The 19,011-nt window shown below is 50.4% G+C and overlaps 2 protein-coding genes across 4 annotated transcripts in view; one reads left to right on the top strand and one right to left on the bottom strand.

The window, feature by feature from the left end:
* Positions 1-5,953, top strand: part of CFAP44 (cilia and flagella associated protein 44) — a 117,032-nt gene extending 111,079 nt beyond the window's left edge. For both annotated transcript variants that reach the window (XM_024578109.3, XM_045185778.2), the window contains 3 exons: positions 1,492-1,652; positions 2,697-2,831; positions 4,355-5,953. In XM_024578109.3, coding sequence (XP_024433877.2) covers positions 1,492-1,652; positions 2,697-2,831; positions 4,355-4,528 — 470 coding nt within the window. In that variant the 3' untranslated portion in view covers positions 4,529-5,953. The remainder of the gene's footprint in view (positions 1-1,491; positions 1,653-2,696; positions 2,832-4,354) is intronic.
* A 3-nt stretch (positions 5,954-5,956) lies between these two features.
* Positions 5,957-19,011, bottom strand: part of BOC (BOC cell adhesion associated, oncogene regulated) — a 35,875-nt gene continuing 22,820 nt past the window's right edge. The window contains exons 7-18 of one of the 2 annotated variants that reach the window (XM_024577869.4): positions 18,171-18,478; positions 14,693-14,852; positions 14,191-14,301; positions 13,516-13,722; positions 12,960-13,141; positions 12,501-12,606; positions 12,021-12,143; positions 9,646-9,864; positions 8,679-8,914; positions 8,423-8,508; positions 7,702-7,895; positions 5,957-6,658 (exon numbers count right to left, since the gene is read on the bottom strand). In XM_024577869.4, the coding sequence (XP_024433637.2) occupies positions 6,471-6,658; positions 7,702-7,895; positions 8,423-8,508; positions 8,679-8,914; positions 9,646-9,864; positions 12,021-12,143; positions 12,501-12,606; positions 12,960-13,141; positions 13,516-13,722; positions 14,191-14,301; positions 14,693-14,852; positions 18,171-18,478 (2,120 nt within the window). In that variant the 3' untranslated portion in view covers positions 5,957-6,470. Of the gene's footprint in view, positions 6,659-7,701; positions 7,896-8,422; positions 8,509-8,678; positions 8,915-9,645; positions 9,865-12,020; positions 12,144-12,500; positions 12,607-12,959; positions 13,142-13,515; positions 13,723-14,190; positions 14,302-14,692; positions 14,856-18,170; positions 18,479-19,011 lie in introns of both variants that reach the window. The other variant, XM_071220620.1, reaches the window with a different exon arrangement.

Here is a 19,011-nt window from a genome sequence, read left to right as displayed (position 1 = left end):
AGGAGAGTCTAGAACATGGGCATGGGAAGGGGTAAGTTCAGTCTGTTCCAAGGAGGGCCCAGCTCACAGCCATGGGGAAGGTGGCTGGTGAGGGTTCCAAAAGCCTCGATGTCCCCAGGAAAAACTAGCAGGTTTAATGGAGCCTGGAGAAGGGCTTAGGCTGGCTCCACCGGGGGCGTGGCAGGGACCCGAGTACACGTCCTGCTGCACTGCCACGGGACAGGCTGGCCCCTTACATGGGGTGGCTGGAAGGAAGTGAGGATTCTTTCCGAGAAAGGCAGAGGCAGCCATAGGCGAGCCACACACGTGCAAATAATTTCACTGTTTTACTTGCATCGCTGATTGTCAAAGCCACCGCATGCCACAAGCCAATGGCTGCCTCACACAGAATTGAGATAAATAACCCCTTCCTGGTTCGTGCAAAATGGCAGCCTAGCCATGTATACTGTGGCAACTCAACCATATCAATGATGCCTGAATAGAATTTCTTCTCTATAACAATTGTATCATGTATTCTGTAGGGCCTTCAGACTTTACTTGAAGATAGTCTATGACTGAGAAGGTCTTGAAACAAGATTACATTTTCTTGAGGTGCTCAGATCCCACAAATGGAATTTTGTCCAGGTGTTCCCGCATTCTCATGATAAAAGTAAAGTATGTTACTTGTTAGTTGGAGACAGTTGTTAAAAGCAAACATTAAAAAGGACTGGGAAAGTTGGGCTGAGGTCTGTAGGAGGATAGAAAGCGCCCCCTGGAAAGGTGAGATACCTGATAAGATGTGGCTCTTCCTGGTTAGAGGACAAGGCCCTGCTGTTAGTTCCACCCTCAGAATTGGGTGTGTTGGAAATGGATCTTTCATGGTTCTCACAACTTGCTTTCAGAACACGGGCTGGGCAGAGTGAGCCGCGGGGCTGTTTGGGAAACAGTATTCCAGACAGTGGGCACCGAGATGAGGGTGATCCTGGAGTATTTGAAATAAAAAGGAGTCCAGCATGTATGGGCAAAAATGAAGAGTATGAGGAAGGGGGAGAAGAGGTAACACGGCAGGGCAGGCTAGGGCCTCGAGAAACACCACAAGGACTTAAAATTTTTACTTGGAGTAAAATAAAAACTTTTGTTAAATGCCTGCTCTATTCTTAACACTGATGCTCTAGAGAGCAATAAGAAAATAATGCAAAATGGAAGAGTTTATAATCCAGCTGGAGCCCATTAACAGTTTGAGGAGGGGCAGGTCAGGATGTGTAAGCAGGTGGGAAAGATGAGTCTGTTTTTCACAAAGTTTTGAAGTAGATAAAAAGATAATACAGAAATGGGCATTTTAAGTGAAGAAAGTAGCAGCTGAAAAGTTATAGAGGAAAAACCAACTGGTAACATAAAATCTTTTCCCACCTTCTTACAAAAGCCCTTCCTTAGCGGGTTCTTGTTATTGGCGTTGTTCGTTCAACAACAGTGGAGCCATTGAACAGTCTGATAGTGACCGTCTTCTTTTAGAAATGGAAGGAACGGTCCGTCAACTCATGATGAGCAAGTTCGGCCGTGTGATAGACCTAGCAGCTCTTCAGACACTGTCTGTGAATGCAACACTTGAAGAACTCAAGATCAAAAAACTTCGAAAGGAGCTATTGAATGCAAAGGAAATGAAGAAGTGGGAGGTACGTTGATAGGGCATGTGACCTACTTTGGTTCAGTCTAAGTGGAGGCAAGAAACCCTGGTGGACTGTGTGTGGTTCCTGCAAAGCATCGCATACCTGGAGACGGGTCTGGGTCTGTGAGCCGCACTCTCCAACCCACCCCTCCACTGTGGTCTGATCTTCAGTCTATCTCAGCCTCCTTACCATTCACTTAGTTGGAGGGACTAGTCTATCTTGGATTGAAAGCGCCAGCACTGGGGTTTGGGGTCCGGGGTGCATGTCAATGTGATGGCAAAATGGCATGAAAGATTACAGAGGGATTTCATGTGGAGGTCTCAGAGCTCTAACAGGGTTAGAAATGGCACTGCTACACTCTGAGGATCCTAACTGTATTATTCTATATGGCTTTTACATGCCGTTGTAATCTGGAAATTAGAACACATTTCTGCGTAATAAATTTTATAGCAAGGTGTGGACTATTCAGCTGGTAAGGTCTTAGAAGAATTTAATGCCTACATTGTTTGTGGAGCTGTGAGATGAGGCAGTGCCTCGTTACAGCCCGATTCAAACACAGGCGCTTTTACAAAGATTTGATAAGCCTGCAAATCGTTACAACTTCTCCAGTTTCCGGTCTCATTTCATCAGTAGATAGGGAAGGCAGGGAGGTTCCTAGTGCTATCTTGTCTCATCATTTTTCACCCAAGATTTGCCACTGCACTGGGAAGAAGTAGATTACCCACGCTCATAAGTGTTTGTGTCAATGGGACCGGCGCCTGTTAGTGCCCAGTCTGCATCCTCACTTCATTCCTCAACCATGGAGTGATGTCGCTGTCTCCCTTATCTTTACCTACTTTTATCCTTGATCATACTTACATTCTTCTTATCTTTTCTCCGGTAAAACCAGACCCAATGCAGTTGCTTCTGGTTGTATCTTCATACTGACTTCTGGTTATATATTTCTATATGCCTATCACTTCATTTGCCTGGTGGTTTTGATCACAGCTGGATATTTCTCTATCTCCTCTCATTTTCTTAATCCATTTTTGCATCTTCCTACCCTGGTAGGAAAAGATTGCCCAAGTGCGATGGGAACTGATGATGAAGACGGAAGAACACACCAAAAAGCTTCACCAGATGAACGACTTATGTATTGAAAAGAAGAAACTCGATTCTCGGTTGAATACTCTCCAGAACCAGCAGGTATGCTTCTTTCCTCAGAGCCTTTGTTGAACTGGGGAACTTCTGTACAGGCAGCTACTCACAGGAATATTAAGTGCTGGCATTTAAACAGACCTGCTTGTAGACTGCTTCTCGTGAGACCATTGAATTGAATCCGGCCACGTTACTGTGAGCCTGAGGTTTACAACCTCCACTGTAAACCTCTCGGGGGCCATGAACTTACGTAAGTGCTACTCTTCAGGGTTTGCCTTGGCCCTGAAGAGGTAAGGTTATTTAGGAATAAATAATACTAATATACTACCTGAATTTGGTATCAAACATCCATCTCCAGTATCTGCTTATTTAATTTGACCTAAGTGGGTCAGTCACAGTATGGCTGCCTCAGCTCCTGTTTCACATCCATATTCCAGCCTCTTCAGTGCCTTTCATTAAGAAAGAGGAAGTTTTCTGCTTATGTTCCCTTAGCCACCCCTAGCTGGAAGAGAAACTGGGTAAGGTTAGTGTTTTGCTCCCATAGCCTCTAAAGTGAGGGCAGGCAAGCGAGAAGCTATTGGGTAACAATAACTTCTTCTTACAATTTAGTTCTGCCATAGGAAGTGAGGGTAATGGACACATCATGGACTTTCGTCATCAGCAACCTGCTTCCAGTCCTTAATAGCATAGTCACTTGGGCCAGGCCATGCATTTCTCTGTCTCGGTCTCTGTACCTGTAAAACTGGAAGAACACCATCTAGCTCACGGAGTTGTTGTGAGGGTGAAATGAGGCAGGGTAGGTGAAGCACCTGGCAGAGAGCAGAGACGGCCTATGTGGTGCGCCCATTCCTTTAGCGAGCATGCAGCGTACATGGAGCATCTCCTGAGGCCCACAGGCTCTCGGCCGAGTGCCGGGCTGTACGGTGAGGCCCAGGCACACTGGGCCCTCTCTCTGAGAGGCACGGAATCTTGCAAGAAAGATATCAAACATTTAGATTGAACCATAACAAGTCGCCACTTGGTTTAAGTTAAAAAGTGGTCAAATGTCATAAATCTCAAATGGCTCGGTCTGCTGATTACAGTAATGCAGGGTGGCCCTTGTGATAGGACACAGAGCAAACAATCCCAGCCTTCTCCCGGGGGCGAAGAAGGACTCCCTGAAGGTGATGTCAGGAGCATGAGCAGGAGCTGACTGGACAGGGCAGAAATAAGATAAGGAAATGGAAATAAAGATGATTTCCTTTTTGGAAAACAAGTAGGACTATGGGCTGTATAAAAAAAAGGGGGTAACTTGTCTTTTATGATTCCAGTGATAAGCCCTCTAAAGTATGAGTGGTAGCTAGCTTAATGAGTTACCCGTCTAAAAGGTGTCTGCATTTTAATAGTTGTTTGTTAGCCCAAGGGGCACATTTCTAAAGGTGGGATTTCAGTGGAAGAAAGCAGGCCTCTTAGACTAAGGAACAATGGCTGTTTAAATGGTCTGTAAGGCAGGCACTCCTAACCCATACAAGGACAGAGAAATTTGCACAACCCAAATGGTGCTTAAAGTAGGGGGTGTTTTCCTTTGACAGGGCAATGCCTTCCAGGGCCCTCGGAAAGCAGATGTCGTGGCGAGAGAGAAGGTCACCGAGTTGATCCAACTCCAGGCAGAAAGGATTTTGGCCTTAAAGAAAGAGATTGCTCTTCTGCGTAGGAAAGACGGCCTTATTCTCCCACCTATTCAGTCTCTGCGAGAGAACAGATGAAGCCCCTGGACCTTCTAAGTTTGCATTTTCCCCCTCAAATCCATCCAAATTTCTGACATAACATTCAACAGAAGTCATTTTGTCTCCTGCAACAATCCTGTTATTTTAAAATGAACTAATTATCTAAAAGTCTAAAACCAGACCTGGGCATGTGGCGCCCCACAGGTGTTATTGAACTGAGCCACTTTAGACTTGTTTGGAACCAACCGGGTGAATGCGAGGTCTCAGAAGGCTGTGTCTGAACTGCATCTTTAATACGTCCTGTTTTGGAAAGTTTGTGGGTTTATTTTTTGGTTATCTAAATCTTCCATTGTCAGAAAAGCTATTATAAAGAACATTAGCCTGGTCACGTCTTTGCTGTTGTTTAAAGGTGGTGGGCCAGAAGGTGAGTTACGGCCCAGACCTGAGGGCCGCCTGCTTTAGCTAAATGAAGACTGAGAGGAATAGCCCTGTCCCTGTCCTGGGAGCCACTGCCCTCAGCCAGGTGTGTCTGAAGTCACATCTTCTCTTACCTGCTCCACTGCTCCTTTCTTATCATTTCCATGTTACTTATAGCCCTTCATTTTATTTCTTAAAATATTTTTAAAATATGGCTTTTCTGAATATGATGTTACATCTTGATGAGTTTTTCCTATTTAGCTTTGGATGGAAAAAGGATTTAACAATCCACCAGCTGGCACTATTTCTTCTGGCCAGCAGAGGGGGCACTTGTCCCAGACCACCAGGCCTGGGGCCTTCCTAGAATCTTGTTTATCAAATCCCAGACTAGAGAATCCAGGCTCTGGCAGGAGCCTCTCAATGAGATTAAGTGTCTCAAGTGGCTTACCATGGGTAACTCAACTCTACAGAAATCGAGGGATACATTGCAAACTTCAGTGTCCATCTAGGTCCAGGTGTAAAGGATGGCACTGTGTCGGACAGCAAGCAATAAGTAAATGCTGATTTTAAACCACCAGTGAGTCAACTCTTTTGGCAATGCTGGTGTATCTTAAGAACGAAGGAAAGTGAATTTTATCAGGCACCACATGTTCATGTGTAGCGTAACACTTAACTAAATGGAGAAAATACTTGGCCTTCAACACCCCCCCCCCTTATAAAGAAATGATTGGTTTCATTCCTTTCATACGAACAGTGTGACCATCAGTCCAGTCGGCAGGAGACCCAAGGGCCTGGCCCTCCTTGCCTGCCACACACTGTCTCCCTCTTGGGCTGGACCGTGACCAGTGAATTCCACATTAATAAAGCACAACTGACATTCAGTACTTACAAAGACAAAAATTAGTAACATCTACTACCTTTTCCGGATCTCATCTCTCGATCTGAAGACGTCACAAGTGTGTATTTTCTTCAGATACTCCAAGTCTGAATCCTAAGATCTAGGGGGAACGCTGACTCACACATGACTAAGCTGAAAGTTACAGGGAAGACTAAACATTTATTTAGAAGTTACAGTGTTTGTTTTTACAGAGCTATGTTGCCACAGATTATTGATTCTGGAAGGTTTGTTAATGCTTATCGTACTGTACACGTCTGAGTCTGTTCTCACGGGCATCTTCTGAGAACGCTCCCTGCAGCACGGGACCTGGCCACCTTCACAGGTGTCTCCAGCTCTGACACCACGGCCTTTGCTTTACCCCGTGGTCGTCACAAACAGGGTGCCTGGGCGTCTTCCCTTCCACGGCCTCTTGCCACCGCCTCGGTCTGGGTCCTGGCCAGTCTGTGCTCCTCTTTCCTGGTTTACTCCTGTTATGTCGTGGCTTCTTTGTTTTACCCCTCATACCTCCGTGGGGAGGATTCCCTATGTCTTTCCAGAATTATAAAAACATATACATTTATTTACAAGTGCATAAATATATAAATATGGCTATTATAGAAAAATAAATACCAATTTTCTCTGTCTCTTTTAAAAAACAATAAGTCTTTCTGGAATATTGGCTTCAGCCTAAATTGTGGGGGGTGGTGTTTCAAAAGTCACGTGCACTGGTGGGCTGGGGGAGAGCTGTCTCCCAAGCTCATGTCCCATGTAGGTCCCTGTGGGGTGCTGGGGACACCACTCTCCTTCACCCATTTGGCAAGATTGAGGACCATCCACCTCTTCAACTGGTACAAGGCCCAAGCAGCATGGGGGCCCTGAGGGAAGAGAAAAATGGGAAACATTAAAATCCAGACTGACCGGGAAATAAGGCCCAGAGGTGCTGGGTCCATCTCTGTGCCAGGAGCTGGCTACACCGATCCTTCAGGGAGAGAGGCACCTGCAGCCATGACGAGGCCACCTCCTCTCCTCAGGTCTCTCACTGGCATGGGTGGCCACCCACACCTGTCAGTGGCGGGACCAGACACTCTCCAGCACCTGGCCTGTACCCTAGGGCAGAGGAAGTCAGCTTAGCCCATAACATGTGGAAGAAAGCCCTGCTCCTTCCAGATTTAGGCTGCTGGTGCACCCATCTGATGTGATTTCTGGTCACGATCGCCCCACTCGCAGTTCATTCCCCTAGAGGAGGTAGTCCAGCTTCCGTGACGCTGGTCTGGCTCTAGGAGGTGGATTTCATCTCCCAGACATGCGGTTGAGGATCTGCCCGTGCAAACATCATCCAAGCATCCGCACCATCCTGCACCCAACCAAGAACCTGCACTGACCCCCAAGACACTAGCACACGGAAGACGGGGGGGTGCTGGTGTGCACTGAGCCCCTTGGAGAAAAACGGGCTATGAAAGCACAGACAGTTTTGATGATACTTGTGAGAACTTGGCTCCTTAATGATTGATGTAACCTTAGTTCTTAATTAAGAGACAAGACCCAATGAAGCAAGGCATTTTGGAGTGATTGGAGAATGCCTCTTATTATGATAAGAGGCAGTAGGAATTTGTGACTGGCCTTGAAACCAGAGACCAAAGGACTTCTTTCTCTGAACTTGGAAAGTGTCCTTTTCCTTAGCCTTTGAGGACACAGCTTGCCATGTTGGAGAAGGACCCGACCCGTACGCCCCTGCGCATCTACTAGGCTTTCGGGTGGGGAGGAGGGTCTCTCCCAGGTACAAGCTGTGGATACCTCCTTACCAAGCACCACCTTCATCGACTTATCGCCCTTTCCTCCGAGTCACTCCTGGGTTGGGGATGCATACCTCATGTTATCTCCAGCCTGTTTAATTTCCTGCCCTGCCCCTGGCACGGACCTGGGTGAAAAAGAGGATCCCACGTTGCTTCTAGCCCAGGATTCTGGGGTACACTCCTCTTCCCTGACTGGATGGCTGAAGCAGGCTGCTCCTGGAGGTGGTGGCAGTCCTGGTGGGTCTGGAGCAGCTGGTGAGTTGAGTCATCAGGCAGTGTGTATAAGAAAGAGACCTCATCTGGCTTAGCTTTGGTTCCCCTGCATGCAGAGAGACCAAACGGGAGGTGAGGTGTGGGCAGAAGGGGCCCATATCCCCACCGCCCAGCTGCCTCCCTGTCTGAGAGCACCAGAGGGGGTAAGAGCTCAGACAGCAGGGTCTGCTGCCCGTTGAATGTCAAGAGCTGCCACACCATCTCCATGGGTAGTTCTAGTCTGTCTCCATTGTGTTCCATGCCAGCCCTAGTGTATTAGAGAATGTGGAGTTGGGTGTCCAGAGCCCTCTAGGCAAAGCCAGCAGTGTGTGGCTGCTCTGGCCTGCCAAGTGAGAGGACGGTTCTGAGAGGCCAACCCACAGTCCAGAGCAGAAAGGGCATTGGGAGGGCAAACACAACAACTGCCCATTGGATAAGAGCCCAGTGGAGCAGGCTGTCAGGTGTGGGGTCCCCCGAGTGAAGCACTGGTCCCCACCTCTCAGTGGCTGACATGGAAATTGGGAGCCTAAAGAGGAAGTGAATGAGCTCTGGGACTTGAGAGTGGAAGGTGGGGATGGGCAGGGGCCTGGTTACCTAGGAATCCGGTGACTGTGGACGTCATACCCGTCATATCCGTTGCCAGGAATGGGGTGCCTCAGGAGGCCATCGGTGTCGTCCTGCTGCTCAAAAGAAGCAGAAAGATAAGGTCGTGTCAGAGGGTCTAGGAAACTTTCCCATTCATTCTTTAACCGGAAGAGCTGTTTCTGACTAGAGAAAGCCTGGCCAGCAGCCCCACCCTCCCTCCGTGGGGGCTTGTGCCTGCCTGCCCCCACACCCAGGACCCCATTACCTGCTGGCGCTCTGCAGGGCAGGGCTGTGGTGGTTTCATGCCAGGGTAGCCCGTGGCAGCGGCAGGGAAGCCCCTGTTCACATGTATCCCGCTGGCACAGGCCTGTCCATTGGTACCACTGAGGCAGGGCTGCCCACTGGCTCGGTGGCCGGGAGGCCCTCCCAGTGGTACCATAGTGTATTGGCAGGAGGAGGGCAGAAGCGCACTGCGAGGAAAAGCCAGGTCTGCTGTATGTTCTGGAAGGACAGGAGGATAGACATCTGCTTAGGCCAAGGAGGCCTGTGCAGCTTGAAAAAGTCCCACCTGAATCTCAGAAAACTCCTGACCACAGCGTCAAATGAGGTAGGCAGGGAGTTGGGTTGGCACCCCCTAGGGATGAGAATATTCTCCCTCAGAATAGTCTTCCTGTCACCCTTTTTTTCCTGACATCTAAACTTTATTTTTTTAGTGGGGATAAGTGTGAGGAGATATAGTGACGAGGGTTTAGGGGAAGTTGCTGGTGAGCAAACAGAAGGAGCAATATTTAGGTGAGGCAAGTTGACCAGGTGTGTTGCCATTTGAAGCAGAAATTGGAGGATAGCAGGGGGGAAACTCAGGATAAGAGGCAGAAAGTGTTGGGAGGAAAGAGGCAGGTAAGTATGAACAAGCGGTCAGAGCAGCAGCTTCAGACGCTAAAAGGAGCCGGAGCCAGCTAAGTCCTGAGCACCCGAGATGCAGACAGGACAAACTCCCACATCTTCATACTCCTCCACCTGCCAAGGTCCGTGAGCTGGGAGGAAAGGGTCCAGTCTCGGGGTATTCTCTGATTCCCTCCAAGGCCTCTGGGGGACTCAGGAGCTTGAGCTCCAGTGAGTGGGAAGTGGGGAACCTCTGATCCTGCCCTGGGGAGAGGCTGTCTAGGAGGGCTGGGGGCCTCCCCCACTCCCAGGCTCCTTCCCCTCAGTGTGGAGGAGCGTCTCTCACTCACTTTGCTTAGACCAGGCCCTCCACAAGCAGAAGGGGATGAAGGCAACGATGATGAGGACGACAGATCCCAGGACGACGCCGACAATCAGGTAGGGCAGGTCGCTGGAGCGTGCCACCATGGCCCCCGTGCCCACTGGCCGCTCTATGGTTTCCAGAGGTGGTGGCTGAGGTGCAGCCAGAGTTGGGGGTGGGAGTCCACCGGGCTGACCGGACTTCCGAGCTGCAATTGTGAACACAACTCACATCGGCGTCTATGCCTTTGGCGTCTCTTTCACAACAAATAAATATCCTGATTCCATGGGTGTAGGAAATAGGGTCAAACTCGTAAGACAAGGCCTCAAAACCCTTTATTAGGTGAGTAAGATTTGGTATTACTGAGAGGATTGAACCTTGTATTTCAAAATACAGTCTGAGATATTTGTGAGCCAAGCACCAGAGTCAGAATGGGTCTTGTGGGCAGAAATGTGGGGATTTTCTGAAAGAAGACCTACTGACCTTTAGGAAGAAAATATTTTTAAAATGCATGGAACCAGCAAAAGAACTGGGAATGGAAGGATTTGCCCAGTAATTTTCTCTTTCTGGGCAAATTAACAGATGGGAAATACTGGGTACGAGCCCAAGTCGCACAGCTGGAAGACAGGTGTGTTGGGTGGGACTCCCTGGGACAGATAGTAATTCTGAAACGCTAATTCAAAGGTGACAAGTTAAGAGGTAGACTCCTCATGGAGTTTTGGTGTCATCAAGGTGCACCTGACAGTGTTAACTCCTCTTCACAGCCATCTTCCCCTTGACTTCCTGATACCGCAGGCTTCCCCCGCCTCTCTGACTGCTGCTTCTAACATTTCTCTTCTCCCACCCTTTCTTTTCTGGCTTCTCCTCTGGTGCTGAGATGTCTTCCTGGTCCCTCTCGGTAGACATTCTGTACCCTCATCTCTCCCCATGATTTCCACCTGATGACTGCTACATCCCCACACCCACGGCCCACCCCCAGGCCGGAGACAGGCTGGCTTCTCTCGTGGGATGCTTGCATTCCACTGTCTCAGAAGACTCAGACTCAGTAAGTCTCCAAGGGGTTTCACCTTGTTCCTTTCTGGTCGGATATGCTTCTCTCCCAGCCTTCCCCATTTCAGTAAATGGTCACGTCACCTGTGTGTTACTTTAAGCTAAAAACCTCAAGGCTTACTCTGAGCTCCTTGCATTCTCTCCCAGCCCCGACATGCTGTCAATCCCTGGCCCTATGCGTCCTTCCTCAGAGACGAGACCCAGGCCTGTCCCCTCGCTTTGCCTTTACTTCATGCTCTGTTCTCTCCCCTCAGGCCATGACTGCAGTCATCAGTGACCCTTCTCAACAAACAAATCCAACAGTGACCCTCCATGTCACAGCCCACAGTGCCTGTGATGACCCAGTGCCCACCAACTTCCCTGGCCTCTTCCCTGAGCGTTCTGCTCTCGTCCTCCTTCCAGGCGCCACAAACTTCAGCCACCTGGAGTTACCTGCAGGTGTGCTCAGTTCCCCAGGCCACTCCCTCCTCAGTGCCCCTGAGGAGTCAATCCTTTTAGAAGACCAGTGTGAACCTTTTGTGAAGTCTCTGTTCTTCGCCCTAGGCACTCTGGGGGTCACCTGACACAGGATTTTTGGCTGTGGATGTACCTGCCCCCTCAGGTCACCTTGCGTGAGAGAAGAGGGCCCACAGCAGGCGCACCTGTTTGTTGAATACTGATGGAAAGCGGTGCAGAGCTGGAGGAAGAATGTGGCCAATGACAGGAAGAGGAGTTGTTTTCTTGTCTCTATTTCTATTCTTTGGTGACCTCCTGATTTTGTTCTTTGCAGTACGCCTACTTTATATGCCTTGAGTAATTGCAAAATGGAGATAATATCTATCCATCTGGCCAATGTGAAAATATTAACAAGTTATTATGTGAATATGTTTACCATGTTTTAATGCAGAAAAGAGTCTGGGCTTGTAGTCAGATGAACTTGGCCCCAAGTGTGCCCTACTGCTAACTGGCTGCACAACGTCGGACAAGCATATAGTTTCCTTTCCTGTCTCATGGGGTTGTAGTCAATTTAAGAAAAACAATCAATGTAAGCATCAAATGTTGTAGTAATAAGGTGTTTATAGAAAGTTTCCAACCTAAGAATGGGTTCCATTCCATGAGTTCCTGTATGAGTTAGTTCCCAGGTTCCTTGTAACCAGCCATCCATACTTAATATGAGGCACACACAGATGAAGGGTTAAAATGACAAAGATTAGGGGTCCCTGGCAAATAAGGAGTCTTCTTGAGGTAGAGGTACCCAGCAAGGCACATGGAACATTGACGTTGTCCCTGATTGCTGAAAAACACAAGAGGAAAGCAGAGAACCCAGAGACTCACCTTTGGTTTCGCAGATCATCACGTTGCTGAACTCGCTCTCCCCGCCTTCATTAAAGCACTGCATCTTAATGTCGTAGGAGGTCTCTGGCTGCAGGTGGCTGATCGAGTGCCAATACCTATCCCCTGGAAAAGAGTAAGAGAGCCGCACGTGGAAATGTGCATCTGGTTTGCTTGGCCTGCAGGGGCAGTCAGACTCGGACAGGCTGCGTGCCGGAGCTGGCGCCACGGGGGCGGCAGGTGGAGGGATGTTGGAGAAAACGTTCGAGGTTCCCACCATGTTCCTGCTGTCCCATCACTGTGGGAAGGAGCTGTGTGGATTTACCGATTGAACTTGGTGACCCCAGTGTGTCATGGAAGAGCCAGTGATACGGGGCACAGAAGCTGTGTGTCACGGCAGCCCAGGTTTTGCATTTTTAGCTCACCAACAGCGAGACCCCTTTGCCAAGGAAGGAAACTAAATCACACGAAAGTGTTTCTCACCTTCCACCATATCCTTCTTGTAGTCGCTGTCGTTGTCACTGTCTGTGGGTCGGTAATAGATATAAAAGCCATGGATTGGGGTGTTGTTGTTACTGGCTGGGATATACTGTAGGGAACGGAGAAGAAACAATGACAACGGAACAGAGAAATCGCCCGGTGAGCACAACCACTGGGGGCCCGGCAGATGTTTCTGGTGATATCCCCAGTGCTCTCTGGAGAATCCTGTGGAGCTCTCTCATTTCATTTAGCCCAGAGGCCCCCCAGCCTTTGGAGACAAGAAACGAACTGCCATTTCCCCAAAGAGTTAAGTCCCCTTTGCACCTGCCCAGGGAGGATGACAGATGGACAGCCACACTTAAGGGAGGTACTGAGAAGAAAGGCTGAGGAAGAAAAGTGGTTCCTTCCCGCCCAGCTGGAAGCCCCACCCCCTCCCACTGCGGTCTGTGCCAGGCGGCTCACCATCCACTTGAGCATGATGGTGGTCTCGTTGATGGCATCGGTGAAGGTGATGTAAGGGCCTGCCACGGGCCTCTCGTACATGCGGCCCCCGTAGCCTGACACCATGTACGGCTGGGAGGGGGCGCTGGGCTCGCTCTCCCCCAGCATGTTCAGAGCCCGGACTCGGAACTTGTAGGAGGTGCCTGGTGGGAGAGATACTCGCTGAACCCAGGAGCTGGGAAACACCTTCTGACTCTCAGGCCCCGAACTTGGAGGGATCATCTGGGCAGCCCTTCCCCAAAAGAAAGCCCCAAAGGACTCATGAGAACCCCCACCCTCACTAGAAAGGAGCCACACAGGAGATGGCTCTGGACCTCCTAGGGAGGGAGGAGGGCTGGTGGGACTGAGGTAACACCACCAAGAACATCCATAGGAACCTAGCGGCAGGTGGAGCATGAGCAGTGAGAACAACTTCCAAAGTTCCCGTTTTCCTCTAGGTGGCCAGGGGCCAGTGTGGGGGTGGGCATGGGGGTGGGGGGTGGGGATGAGGACAGTAGGTAGATGGCCGGGCCCCTACCTTTCTCTAGGCCTGTGATCTCCACTGAGAGCCGGGAGGGAGGGATGGCACTGGTGGCTAGAATCCAGTCCCCCACTTTCTTCAGCCTCTTGTACTCCACACGGAAGGACTGGATTGGAAAGCCCCCATTCCCACGGGGAATCCAGGTCACATACACTGATGTCTCAGAGGCCATGGAGATAGTGGGCCTGTCTGGGGCTTCAGGGGCTGGGGGAGACCATACATAAGGGAGGGAAGAAGGAAGAGGAAGATGCAATGAGAAAATGGTTGTATTGCAAATGGACTTGGCCTCCTTCTGATAGGAGCCTGATCTTCCCCACAGCATCCACCCCTGGTGTCTGCACTGGATCTTCCTAGGGTTACCTGGATGGCCCTCTGAGAGCTACCCTTCCGCAGAGTATGAAGGAGCCAAAGGCCACCTGCTCTCCCCTCCACAGTCTCTGCACCCACAGGGTCAGACCCCAGTATCAGACTCCAGTGTTTGATTTGACAACCTCCAATCTCTATTTCATCATTGTGGTTAACTGGGGAGATGCCAGGAAAATGTCATGAGGACTCCTGGACCCACAGAACCAAGAGCACGTTCAACCTTCAGCAATGAGCCCTGAGGCAGAGGACCTGGTTCCAGTCATGGCCGCTCATCACTCCCACCCCTGTGGGTTGCTGGGGGCTTACGGGACAGGCGGCCGTGGTCTGGCTGACTGCTGCTTTGGGGGCTGGCTCCAGGGTCATCTCTCTGGATCTGCTGCTCCTTGCTGGCCATGATTTCAGGTTTGGGCCTCCGTCCTGGGTAGAACAGGTTGAAATCAGTAAGAGAGTGTGCATTAGGTCTCCCTTCCCACAGAGCCCTTTCTGCCTGAGGCTCTGCCATAGGGTCTGACAAAGAGATCCAAGTAGCCCAGGGCACTGAAGTCCTGTCTAGTTCTCCACTCTGCCTGAGTGTCCCAGTGCTGCATCTGGCCCCTGAGTGCAAGAGGGACAGAGGGATACCAGAGAGGCTGGCCAGTGGCTCTCCTTCTCAGAGGTGTAAGCTTGGCCTGGGCACATAAACCACAGGGAGGCCGGAGCTAGAAGGAAGGTGACCAGGTGGGGCAAGGTGAGCAAGGCTTTCCAACTTGAGGTAGAATTTCCTCAGGCCCATGGAAACCCCAAGCTGGGGGCAATGATTGACCATTACCAGTTCGGAAGGTGACCATGGCTGTCTGGCCTTCTCCTGCACAGTTGTAAGCTGCCATCTCCACTTCATATAAGCTCCCGGGGTCAAGCCTGCTGAGGGTCAGGCGTTGCTGATTGGCTGGAATGTCAGAGATGGTCCAGTCATCAGAGGAGTTTGTGACCTGCTGGAGAAGGTGGTTTGTATAAGGACCGGCATCTCAGCCTGGAGCTACAGGCGGGCTGTGGTTTGCGAGGAAAGCAAGACCTGAGGCCCAAGGGTGCGGGCAGGGGAGGGGGCCAAGTGGGCCCAGTTGGAAGAACGGTGGTAGTGAGGGTGCAGACCTGCCCTGCCAGCTCTGGGATGGCGAAGCCAGGCTCCCTGATCTCCCATCTAGTGATCTCATCAAAGGAAGCCCAGTGGAGTGGGTCAGAAGGCCTGACTCAGACTGCTGAGAATTCCTCCAAAGACCTCCTCTCTCTTTCTGAAAAACTCCATATTTAACTTTCTTTCTCCTTACTCTATGTAAACCAAACACAAATCCTTCAGTTTCTGCTCTAATAGGAAGATGATGAGAATGATGGTAACAGTAGCGGCACCGGCAGAAAAGGCCGCATTTGCCAAGTGTTCACCGCGTGCTGGGCATGGGACCGAACGCTTCACACACGCTATGAAGTGCTCTCAGGACAGCAGCCCGAGAGAGAGATGAGTCATTCGCTGATGGCCACACACTAGTGAGCAGAGAAACCATGAGCACATGCTTGTAATCTTAACCTACTTAGAAAGAAAAACAATCTGGGAGCCACAAAATCTTGGGTTCAATCCTGGTTGTGTCTCTCACAAGCTGTGTAACATAAGCAAGTCCCCTAACCTTGCTGATCCCTAAGCCTCTCACTTATAAATTGAGGCAAATAAAATCTCTCAGATTATTCTGAAATTAGGTGATTTATGTAAAGTCGCGCTTTGGAGAGAGGTTTGAACAGCAGTTCACAGCAGATGCCGGCCCCTCCCTGACTGCCCCACACCCTCTGCTCAGTGAGGTGTCTGCCATTTCAATCCTCCTTTTTCTGCCCCTGCTCTCAGGCCTTGCTTAGGACTTAAAAACTGTGGATGAATTGTAATGATTATGGATTAATATTAATGGCTTCCATATTAATCCATATTAATGGATTAATCCATATTAATATTAATATGGATTAATATTAATATTTATGGATTAATATTAATATTAAAATTCCTGGCTCTTTAAAGAAAAAAAGGAACTCCAGACTCCTCAACAGGAGATGCTAAGAGGCTGCTCCTCGCACCCACCCTACCTTTCAGGAGAAAACACTTAACTGCCAACTGTGCACATCTCAGAGAGCCTGCTGGGACCTGAGGCTGTGGTTTGCTGACGGAATTCAACAGCTGGTAGGAAAGCTCTTAGTCCCAAGCAGAATATTCCAAAGTAGAACAAAACCTGCTATTCAAGGGACAGGGATGGTCTAGGCTCACTAATGTCAGGCTTCCAGGATTTGTCCCAAGGGGAGAAGATTTTACAAACTGAGAATCCCCATCGGTGCTGGAAACCCAAACACAGTAGCCCAGAGTCTGCAGATGCACCAGGAAATGAAACTTGCTTCATCGCGTGAAAAAGCGAAAATGAGCTGAATGATTCCCAGACTCCAGCAGGAAAAGGAGGCTGAAAAAACACAACCCAAATGCTGGTATTTTGTAATTCCTGAAGTCTTTCTGATGTGATGATCCTTAAGACAAGGTAGTCCCTGAAGGAACTGCTTTCAAGGCACAATTTCTGCCGTGGCAACGTCCGCCTAACAGTTCCGAATGCCCCCCGGCTGGGGCCTGCTAGAAGCCAGAACCAGCAGGGACCCTGTCCCCTCCCTCTCCCATGCCCCTTCTCCCTCGGCCCACCCAGCTCTGGCCTCACACTTCCACTGGGATCAGAAAAGAAAATAAGAAATAGACCGGTAATTAGTCACTGTCACACACACGGAGAGGGCGAGTGTGGCCTCAGCCTGGCATTTCCGGATCACCCCGCATGGCCTTTGCCAGCCTGCCCCTTGGTGAGGCCATTTCATGGCCACCTCTTGGTCTGAAAAATATTATTCTTGTTCTCCTGCTGGCTCTTATCTCCCGGGGACCGTGGCGTCTGGCCTGCCCTGATCTTTGTCTACAACTCTGAGGTGGAGGTGTCCAGTTACATGGGGAAATGAGGATTAGGACCAGCCCAGCCCCATAAGCAGGGCTGAACAATGCTGCTTTTTGTTGAAAACTTATTCACCCCCTTTTCTGGCTGAGCGTTAATAAGAAACTGCTCTGCCCTGGCCCCCACCTAGGCGGCTGCCCTAGGTGTCTTTCTGACAACCTTGGTGTCTCTGTGGACTTGTCTTGACCCAGGGTCTCCTCACAGAGCACGTACAGGGAGAGGGGCCACGGGCTCCAGAGCAGGGCAAACAGCTTCTGTACAGCCAGCACTTTCCACCGTGGTTTTTGTTTGTTTGTTTTTGGGAGGGGGAGAAGAGTTGATAAATAGTTTTAGTTCCACATTCATATATTTTCCAAATTTCCTTCCAAGTGCACACAGCACTTTTACAGCAAAAATATGAGTGCGTAATAAAGTCTAGCATTACAATACATTATTACTCATCAAATAAGATTTTTAAAAGTCCATTTGAGAGAAGTAATTGTCTACTGTCTAATGACCTGAGCAAGAGAATGGCATGCGCCTGGGGCGAGCAGACATGTTTTTCAAGGGCATTTTCTCGAGGGAATTTCAGGACAATGCAAGTGAAAAAGAAGCCTTGAACGGGGATAACAGCCTACAGGCCCCTTCCTGCTTCGCAGGACAAACTGTCCGAGAGGACGGGCTGGCTTGGCTCCGTCCTGCACCCGTCAGTGCCAGATGGTCCTTCCCCGGTGGCTCCCAAACATTCACTCCGACAGACTCCCTTCTGTCGAGGCCTGAACAACATGATGGGCTCTCACCTCAAATGCCTGCTCGTCACACTCGAGCCACGGTGAATCCTGAACACTGAGGGGTCTCTTACGGCCCTCACAGAAAATACTTCTTCACAAATATTTGTTTCCCTGGCTCTGGAGCTAGCTTGCCATGCCAGAGTTCATGCAGGTATATACCCAGCAGGGCTTCATTGGGTTAAAAAACAAAACAACATCAACAACAAATGAGAGAGGGAACAGGGTGGGGGACGGGGGTGGAGGGACGGTTGACAGGTAACAGGGAAACTGTTCACACTCTTCTGGGACTAGAAGCTGGTGCTGTGAGTTTCTGGGAAGCCTGTGCATGAAGCGCAGACCTGAAGGCAAACGCTCAGCTTTTTTCTCAACACAGCCACCTTCCTGGGATGTGGTAGGTAGTGCACAGGAGGAGACAGAAGGTCTCGATCAGCAGCGGAGACTGGGGGTCCAGGCTGCAGGAGCTCAAGGGGAGACAGAGACTTCCACCCAGCCCGAGAGGAGGTGGGCACAACACCAGGCCCCATACCTTGCGGTATTTCACCACATAGGAGAGGATCGGTGCCCGGCTGCCACCCTCGTGCCGAGGCCGCCACACAAGCTCGTAAGAGTCGGTCTTGGAAGTCCGGGGTGAGCTGAGGATGATGGGCGCCTCGGCAGGAGCCACCTGCCCCTTGTCTCCAGGGCACCGCAGGGAAGCTGGCTGCACTGACGTTGGAGGCCTCGGGACACCTGGGCGCTCCCTCAGCATCTGGTCTGGGCTTCTGGGTCTTGGGGGTGGCAGGGGAGGTGTGGTAGTGTCCAGGTTAGCATCCCTCCCTGGCCTCAGGGTTGTGCCTGGAATACCGAGCAGGAAAGAAAAGGAGGGAACAGGGTGTTAGTCACCCTGATACCTGCTGAGCTGTTGCCCCCATAGACAAAAAAGTCAGAGAGAGACCGACATGACCATCAGCCCACTGAACAGGCTCTGTGGGAAGAGAGAGTCATGGCCCCGCCCACAGTAGGCAAACACGGCCTGGTGTGCCAGGTCCAGGCTTCCTGCTGGGGCCCAGGCGTGGCAGGCAAACATTTCTGCAACTTGCCTGTTTCCCTGAGCACACGCACTAGCCCTGTCTGAAGCGAACCATCTCAATTTGCTCCTGAGGTACAGGAACGCTGTGCCCTCTTTCTCATGTCTCCTACTGTGGGCACGCCCTTCTCTGCGGGACGTTAATGCTATGGCGCAACACGGGTCTCTTCCTCCTCCACCGCCCTGGCCTGGAAACGTGCGGCGTGAGGCCAACCGTAAATGCCCTCTGAGAATCAGAGAAGCCAGGAGAGGCAATGCTTCCATCAGAAACCCTCCACAGACCCTGCCAACACTGGTGTTT

This window comes from Desmodus rotundus, chromosome 2 (genome assembly GCF_022682495.2).
Source record: "Desmodus rotundus isolate HL8 chromosome 2, HLdesRot8A.1, whole genome shotgun sequence".
NCBI classification, from domain to species: domain Eukaryota; kingdom Metazoa; phylum Chordata; class Mammalia; order Chiroptera; family Phyllostomidae; genus Desmodus; species Desmodus rotundus.
Note: the sequence above shows the minus strand (reverse complement) of the source record. Positions and strands in the feature narration are given on the sequence as shown.